The 9,503-nt window shown below is 43.0% G+C and overlaps 1 protein-coding gene across 1 annotated transcript; it reads left to right on the forward strand.

Moving 5' to 3' along the window:
• The first annotated feature begins 5,842 nt into the window (after positions 1 to 5,842).
• Positions 5,843 to 9,268, forward strand: GHSR (growth hormone secretagogue receptor). Its single transcript, XM_004591295.2, has 2 exons — positions 5,843 to 6,638; positions 8,936 to 9,268. Exons 1-2 carry the CDS (start codon positions 5,843 to 5,845, stop codon positions 9,238 to 9,240), a joined length of 1,101 nt encoding a protein of 366 aa, XP_004591352.1. The 3' UTR covers positions 9,241 to 9,268.
• The last annotated feature ends 235 nt before the right edge of the window (positions 9,269 to 9,503 follow it).

Genomic DNA, 9,503 nt, shown 5'->3' on the forward strand with positions numbered 1-9,503 from the left:
AGTTGATTTAAGTGTTAGTTAATATAGGATCTAAGACATAAGTTAGAAAATGTAAGAATTATATGGGAATATAATTACATTTTAATAATAAAGAAATGGCTAATGGTAGCATACATTTATTTGGCGCAAAGGAAATATAGACAGGCAGCACACAGAGCCCTTATCTTGAGTCTGGGCTCTGAAAATACATAGAAATATTTAAAATAAGACAGAAGAGTGATTCCAAATTATAGGAGAAGAGGTGAAATAACTGGATAGCCATTTGAAATCGGACCTATACTCAACACCATGTACCAAGATAAATTGCAAATACATTCCAGGAAAATAAATGTAAAAAACAAAAATCCCCCATCCCCCATCCCCCACACAATGTAATAGAACAAACCAAAGAAAATTTTCTTCATAAGCTGGTAGTAAATAAAAGCTTAATAAAAATATTTTTAGCAAAAAACAATCCAGAAGTAATAAAAGAAAAGACTGATAAATTTGATGGCATATAAATATGAAATCATTGTAGGTCAAAAAAAGAAAAAGCCCACAAGCAAAACTCAAAAGACAAATGAATAGTCAGAAAGAACATTTTTAATTTTTATTATTCCAGAAAACTATATCCCACACAAAGAGAACTCTCAAAAATAAATTTTAAAAAGAACAAAAACCCCCAAGAAAAATGTTATGGGCTGCAGGTGATATAGCAAGAATATAAATGGCACCTAAACACGGAAAGGCGCTTCGTCTCGCTTAAATTAGAAGAATGCAAATTAGAATCACTGAAAAGTCATTTGTCATCTAACAAATTTGCTAAAATTCAAAAAATGATAACATTGTTGAGATGGGAGAAGTGATGTCTTTCAATTCATTGCTAGTGGGAAATACAACTTGATTCAACACCATGGAGAGAAATGTGAGAACTACATTTATAACAAATTTATGGCAAAATTGCAGCAAATTTTTAAAAAATATTTACTTTGTTATTTTTATTTGAAAGACAGAGGTAGAGAGAGAGTGAGAGAGAGAGAAAGAGACAGAATCTTGTGTTCACTGGTTCCCTCCCTGCAACGGCAGGACCTGAGCCAATCCCAAGCCAGGAACTTACTACTGGTCTTCTGTATGGGTGCAGGGGCCTGAAGACTTGAGCTATCCTCTGCTACTTTCCCAGGCCATTAGCAGGGCACTGAATGGGAAAGGCAGCTGGGACACAAACAGGCGTCCACATGAGATGTTGGAACTACAGGAGGAAATTACCCTACTTTGTCATGAAAGCAACCCCCAAATTACAGGTGCTTTAAATCAATCTATAATGAAGCAATCCCACTTCTAAGACTTAAATATGCACTTATATCTGTTACACTGTCTGATATATTTTCAGAACCCAGATTTAATACTTGAGTGATATGTATCACCTCTTAATGTTTTATTTGTGCCATTCAGCAAATTATATGTTGCTATGTGCCATTTATTCTTCTATTAGAATGTAGTTTTATTTCATATTATTTTATTATATACTTTATTAATATATAAAATGATATATGCAGCTTTATTTATAAAAGTAATATATCACAGAAGCAGCCATCAACAATGATCAATTTAATGAAATTGAAGTATATACCCATAATAAAAGATACGCAAGTTTTTCTAGATTGAATACATTAGACAATTTTTTTAAAAAAAAAAGAATCTTGGTATGAGAGAATCACAAGATGGTTGCTTAACATAGTTATTATTTTTATTTGAAGAACAGATTCACAGGGAGAGAAAGAGATCTTCCTTCCACTGGTTCACTACCCAAATGGCCATGACAACAAGAGTTGAGCCAATTGAGTAAGGCTCTAGGAGTTTCTTCTGGGTCTACCATGCCAGTGCAGGAGCTCAAGTAGTTAAACCATCTTTGCTGCTTTCTCGGGCAATAAGGAGGGATTTAGATTGGAAGTGGAGCAGCTGGATCAGGAACCAGTTCCTATATGGGATACTGGAGCTTATAGGTGGAGCTTACTATACTGCCACACAGGCCCCACAATATATAATTTTAAGCCAAAAAGGAACCATAGAGAATAGTGTGGATAGTCTATTATCTTTTACAAAAATTACAAACCCACAAAAAGGAAAACATGCACAGGTCAGGTGGATTAAGACACTAAAAGTATAAAAGTATATGTTTTGAGTAGAATATGAAGAGAGTAGTGTTTTCCTAAATATATTTTACTTTCAAGTTTTAACTACCAAATCATGTGAATGGTTTATCTATTCATAAATAAAGTTAAACCTAAAATATTTCTTAGAACAGAGTGGTTCTTACACAAATGAATCATAGCTAAAATTGGCAACATCATCAGACACAGGAAGTCATTATCTTAGCGCTCAATAGTCACACTTCATGAGGTATATTGTATGAACAACACAGAGCTATAAGAAAATTTCAAACTTCATTTTCCAATTTTATTAGTAATGATAATGCTGAAGTTAGACTGAAATAATGTAATGTGTACCATGGAATAAATATGTATAAGTTAGGAATCATGATGCTTTGTGTAAATATTAAATCAAATGGAATTAAAAGTGTAAGTATCTATATAAACTTAACTTCTTAGAATTTTTATTTTAAAATAGTTCAAAACTGAAGAAAAGTTTCAGAAATGGTATAAAGTAAATCATTTTTCAAGTTTTATCTGTTGTCAATGTTTTACTTCATTTCTTTTATGATTTGCTCTATTTATCTACACATATGATTTTTTCAGAAAAAACTGAGAGTACTTTTGTAAATCATAGTTGAGTGTGCATTTACAGAAACAAAATTTCCTTCATACAACTACCAACTCCAATAATCAACATTGATTTCATTGTTCGTAATCCACTCTCCATATTCTCAATGTATCAACTAACCCAACAATGTTCATAGAGTAATATCCCCCTCCAAGTTAGGATCTGCGTTACAATCAGGATGTACATTTAAACTGTTTTCTCTTTGGTCCCCTTCAGTCTGGAACTTTCCTTCTGTTTCCTGTGGTACAGCATTAACTTTTTTAGAAAAGAGTTTCAGGTAGGCTTGCTCTTCTTGAGCTTGTCTGACATTTCCTTGTGATTAGATGAAAAATATGCATCCTTTGCTTGAATACTATGTGACATTGTATTTTTCCCATGATAACACAATGGTAATGTTAATTTTTTTTAAAAAATTATTTGAAAGGGAGAGAGAGAGAGAGGGAGAGCGAGAATAAGAACAGGAACTGTCTGGGTTTTAGTCATTATTTTATTCCCAGTGCCTACCATATCTTTAAAGACAGCCTTATATATTACACAGTTTTGTTTTTTATTGTCTGTAAACAGAGCACAATCTCAGCACTACATTCTGTTTCTCCTTGATCATGTAATGCAGATTGTCTACATTCTAGAAAACAGTTAAGTTCAAACAGCTGGCTGTATTAGACAATGCCAATGTGACAAAAACTCATAGCAATAGTTTTCATTACTTTCCCCCCACTTTTCCATCTTTAGTGTTCAGTAGAGTAGAAACATATCCAACAGCCTTTCCTGTTCTTTTTCTTGGGCAACATGTTCATGAAGTATTTTGACTGACTCCAGTCTATTGTCTTCCTCCTTCTGTCCAGAAGCATAGCCTACTGATATTATAGGATAGAAAATACTAAAATCAAATGAGTACATTTTTAAAGAATAACTTACTACCAACTGGTATTTGGGTTTGTTTTTGTATTTTGTGTTTTAACGTATTTGTAATATTTTTCAATGGTAGCTTAAAATAAAGATTCTAGGAAGCCAGTTTGCTTCCGTTTGTTCTGATTCGATCCTGTAATCTGCTACTGCATGGGCTATTTCGTGCACATGTGTACACAGCCAACCTAAGGTCTGTGGGGTTTTTTGGGGGTTTGTGTTTGTTTGTTTGTGAGAGGCAGTGAGAGTCCCAGCACTCCTAACTGCCTGTTTACTCTTCCAATGCCTGTAAAATTGTTAGGACTGGGCCAGCTCCCCCAGGAGCTGGGAACTCAATTTAAGTCTCCCACAAACTCCAGATATAACACCCGCTGCCTTCTAGGGCGGGCGTTGGCGTGAAACTGGAATCAGGAGGGGAATCCAGGCACTCTGCTCTGGAATGCAGGCCTCCACGCTGAGAATTAACCTCTAGGCCAAATGCCCTCCCTGCCCTCTTTTTGGACTTTAAGAACGAACCGCTGCCTTTGAAAAAGCAGAAGCAACACATTGGAAGGTCACAATAGCACCTGGCTTCTTGTTTAAGCCCGGGAAGGTGAGCAAGGACAGGAAGGGTCAAGGCAGTGACTCAAGGCGATTTGCTCTTTCTGGGAGAGTCTTCCCTCTCCCTGTGGGGCTGTGCTAAGGCTCAGAGGGGTGCGCTGGAAAAGGCGCGGGCTGCTAGGCTGCGGACCTGGGCTGCACCAGACAGGACGCTGGCCGCGGTGCTGAACACTCTCTGATCTTTGGATCTGACGAAACCAGCGGTTGTGTGAGTTGGGGTGCAGTCGACAGCCTTTGTCTTGGGAGTAGATATATGGCTCTAGGGTGAGTATGAAGGGTCCCTTGTGACTTTAAAGGCTGCTTAGGAACCATTCCCCTGCTCCTCAAGAACAACTTGAGGAACAGGGAAGCAGGATTTGTGGTTTGAATGACTGCTGTGTGTCTGACCTTACATCTACTCTAAGTGGTTCCACTTGCTACATTCTCACAATCTAAAGAACCAATGCTCCAAAAGTTGAAGATCTTGCCCAAAGGAATATAGGTTTGAGATGTAGGAGCTCCCTTCAGCTTGTCTCAAATAATATATACTGTGCATTCTCAAAACGACAGCCTTCCAACCTGGCCCTCCTCCCCTTGCCTGATCCATCCTCTTTCTAGTTTTACTCAATCTCGTTCTCTCTCACTACACAGACACACACACACACACACACACACACACACACAGCGTCATTGTACACTGGGCAAAAGTGATGCCTGCAGAGTGCATAAAGGCCTGATTCAGGGCAGCATCTATCCACACAACTTAACCCTACACTATAAGTAGTCCGAACAACCTGCCATGTGACCTTGAACCAGTGTTCACGTCTCTGCCGCTGCTGATCCTCGTCTTCTTGGACAACGAGAAACTAGCCAGGTACACGCCAGTTTCTTTTCTGGTACGAATACAAACTCCTTACTGCTTACCCAAGTTGAGGTGGGCACTGTCACTTTTTCTCCCCCCACTAGTTTCATGATTAATGCTAGCTCTTGTAGAAAAGGACCTCAGGACCCAGCTGCTAAGGTGTCCCTGACTCCGCCTCCACTGTTCTCCCCTCCACCCCCGCTCGCCTCCACCGGTCCTAGCTGTGAAACCGGTGCTCCAGGGTATGCTAGCGCACTGGCCCAGGAAGAGCGCTCAACCACGCTCCGGTTTCGCTGAGCCTTGACTCTGCCTAACGCAAGGGCTGCGGTGCTTGCGGAGTGAGAGATGGAGCAAGGGCGTGAGTATGCAAGTGAGACCCGGTTAGCTGTACTGCTTGGGTGACAGGTGCGTGTGTGGGCGCGGGTAGGGCGGGAGGCTGGGTTGGGAGAGCCACTTTATGGGAGATGGTGGCGGGGCTAAAGAGGAGGTGCCAGGGAGAGCAGCAGTAGCTCTCTCCCTATCCCCGCTCCCAGCTCCCAACTTCCCTTCTCTCCTTTTCTCCTTGGTTGTGGCTTCTCTCATTAGTATCCTTCTGTTTACTCTCCAGCATCCTCCTTGTTGCGCGCCTGAGCCGCTCCCGCCTCTCATTCTCCCGCGCCTAAAGAGACCTCCTTGGAGACGAGCTCTGTCCAGCCTGCCTTTGCGTCCCAGAGACAGTCGGGTTGTGCCTGCAGCATGTGGAACGCGACGCCTAGCGAAGAGCTGGGGTCCAACCTCACGCGGACCGAGCTGGGCTGGGACTCGCCCCCAGACAACGACTCGCTGGTTGACGAGCTGCTGCCACTCTTCCCCGCGCCGCTGCTGGCCGGCGTCACAGCCACCTGCGTGGCGCTCTTCGTGGTGGGTATCGCGGGCAATCTGCTCACGATGCTGGTGGTGTCGCGCTTCCGCGAGCTGCGCACCACTACCAATCTCTACCTGTCCAGCATGGCCTTCTCCGACCTGCTCATCTTCCTCTGCATGCCCCTCGACCTCGTGCGCCTTTGGCAGTACCGGCCCTGGAACTTCGGCGACTTGCTCTGCAAACTCTTCCAGTTTGTCAGCGAGAGTTGCACCTACGCCACGGTGCTCACCATCACCGCGCTCAGCGTCGAGCGTTACTTCGCCATTTGCTTCCCGCTGCGGGCCAAGGTGGTGGTCACCAAGGGTCGCGTGAAGCTGGTCATCCTGGTCATCTGGGTCTTGGCCTTCTGCAGCGCCGGGCCCATCTTCGTGCTGGTCGGCGTGGAGCACGAGAACGGCACCGACCCTCGGGACACCAATGAGTGCCGCGCCACCGAGTTCGCGGTGCGCTCGGGACTGCTCACAGTCATGGTGTGGGTGTCCAGCGTCTTCTTCTTCCTGCCTGTCTTCTGCCTCACTGTCCTCTACAGTCTCATCGGCAGGAAGCTGTGGCGGAGGAAGCGCTGCGACGGAGCGGTGGGCTCGTCGCTCAGGGACCAGAACCACAGGCAAACCGTGAAAATGCTGGGTGCGTCTCTGAGGGCCCCCCGGGGCTTTCCTCGCTCTACCTTCCACCTGGGTGTCTATCTCCATTTCCCTGGCCTTGCTTGTTTATCTGCTTGCTTGTTTGTTTTTGATCTCTGAGTCTCTCTCCCCACACACTCCCACCTACCCACCCTCCCTCCTCCATCTCTTCCCTCCTCCTCCCCTTTTGTCTCTTTCTTGGTCTTTCCTTTCTCACTTCTATAAAAGAGGGTCCCCCCTTTCTATTCCCCCAATCTGAATTTTCTACCAGCTCAAAAATTTCGCAAAAGTCTGGTGTGGTAAAGGTGAGATTCATGTTCCTTCCTTGAATGTGTGGGGCTATTGGATCCAGAAGGTAGTCAGTGGGAAAGTCATTATCCGCAGGCACGATCCATTTGGATAATTCTATTGGAGTTGATTCTTTTTTCTTCAATACTGTAATTCATTGCCTGCCTGCGTGTTTACAGATAATCACATAATTTTGTTTACCCTGTGGCTGTTTATAATACAGTTTGTCAAGGTTCAGTGGCAAATCGGTGCTGAGGTCTCTGTTTTGTTTGTCTTCAGGTTTGTTTCACCTGTCTGCAAGGTCGCAAAGACTACCTAGGATAAAGTACGATGGGCTAGAACAGACAGGGCTCTAAAGGGGGAAAAGGAGACATGCAGCAGATGACAGAATGATCCCTCGCCCTGGGGCAGCTCAGGGGACAGCGGCACAGCTGCAGTGAGATGACTACTTGTTGCATGAAGTCACATACTTCTTGAAGGATATGTGTTTAGTGTGAACTAACACAAAATGTGCTCACATTCAAGGAAAATATCGACTTTATTCACTTTTCTAAAAAACAAGCATTATGTTTTATAATTGGCACAGTTCAGTTATCAGTTCATACTTATTGTCACATTTAGTATTTTTTTTTTTAGAAATCTTACTGGGATAATTTCATATTTACAATTTTATAGTTCCTGGACGCTGTCTGTTACAGTGATAGAGTGCATTCAAGGAATGTCAGGTTTTCTTATCTAGAGCAGCGCCTGTTTTCCCACATCCCTTACAGACTGTGACCCTGCTGGTGTTCTTCAAGGCACTCTAAACTGTCACCTGGGAGAATCATGGGGCTACTGTGGTGGTCAGGTTACCACGAGGAAACTTAGTTTTTAAAATACATTTAGTAATTTCTCTCAATTTTATTTCTAGCTATTTAATTTTCCCCACTGGTGTCTCATTTCTAATGTTATTTTTCTGACTTGGCCAACGGGAAAGAATCAACAAAATTATACAAGGCCAAAAACACTATTTTCTGCCCTTTTCATTTTGGTTTCTGAAGCTTAAAAACGTAATCAGCCCTAAAAATTTAGATTTTGTTGAAAAGTTTTCTTGAATGAGCCAGATGATAGCTAATGTCAGCTGGTTTAATGCCTGTTATAGGTGGCCTAAAGCTCTCCACTTCAGTTGCCTAATGACTACATAATCAGTGATTTGTGAAACTTCAAAAGGAAACAAAGAAAATAAACAGCAGGTGCTCTGGTGGCTTCCATAGATTTTTTAACTTAGTGAGCGTGTATCATATCCAGGGATTTTTGTGATTTAAAAGAAAAGTTCTCCCAGAAAACTCACAGAGATAAATGTATACCTCATGTATGTGTGTGTTGTATCTAAGCATATAAAGGAGTGGATTGTTATTGTGAAAAACTTGTTAAGTCAATATGTCAACTAAAGCACAAAGTCACTCAAATACTCATTAAGTAGAAATGACTGGAAAACCAGTTTTTAAAAAAGATTTATTTATTATTTTTATTACAAAGTCAGATATACAGAGAGGAGAGACAGAGAGGAAGATCTTCTGTCCGATGTTTCACTCCCCAAGTGAGGGCAATGGTTGGTGCTGCACCGATCCGATGCCGGGAACCAGGAGCCTCTTCCGGGCCTCCCACGCAGGTGCAGGGTCCCAAATCTTTGGGCCGTCTTCGACTGCTTTCCCAGGCCACAAGCAGGGAGCTGGATGGGAAGTGGAGCTGCCGGGATTAGAGCCGGCGCCCATAGGGGATCCTGGCACGTTCAAGGTGAGGACTTAAGCAGCTAGGCCATGCCGCCGGGCCCTGGAAAACCAGATTTTAAAAAAACATGAACAGTTGTCTAGATAGTCTGAGTTTTGGTTAAAATTCATGAATGGGGAAGAGCAGAACAATGTGTCTCTAGTGTCAACAGCCGGGCTATAGGGCATAGTCAGAGCCAATCGTAGAAGGGTTTGTGCTGCAACATTTCTTTAACTGGCCGTCTCTCTTCCATTGTCCTTCCAGCTGTCGTGGTGTTCGCTTTCATTCTCTGCTGGCTGCCCTTCCACGTGGGGCGATACTTATTTTCCAAATCCTTTGAGCCTGGCTCACTGGAAATTGCTCAGATCAGCCAGTACTGCAACCTCGTGTCTTTCGTCCTCTTCTACCTCAGTGCGGCAATCAACCCCATTCTGTACAACATCATGTCCAGGAAGTACCGGGTAGCGGTGTTCAAACTTCTGGGATTTGAGCCCTTCTCCCAGAGGAAGCTCTCCACCATGAAGGATGAAAGTTCTCGGGCCTGGACAAAATCCAGCATTAATACATGACCCAACTAAACTAAGCAGTCATCGCTTATTGTTCTCAACTGGAAGCCATAGCACAGCAGATGTTTGGAGGAATCTGAAGGTTATTTTGGAATTTGGGACACATAGATCTGGAAAGAACTGGGGCTGGGAGGGGAGACAGAAGTTGTTATGTATGAGCAGTTTTGTTTGATGGCACGCTCACCAATGCTCTTATACACTCTTCCTGCATATTCACTGCCTATGATTTTGTGTTCTGCTGTGGGTGCTGGTGAGGGTTTTGCAAT

The sequence above is a fragment of the Ochotona princeps genome, chromosome 3, assembly GCF_030435755.1.
Source record: "Ochotona princeps isolate mOchPri1 chromosome 3, mOchPri1.hap1, whole genome shotgun sequence".
Taxonomy (NCBI): domain Eukaryota; kingdom Metazoa; phylum Chordata; class Mammalia; order Lagomorpha; family Ochotonidae; genus Ochotona; species Ochotona princeps.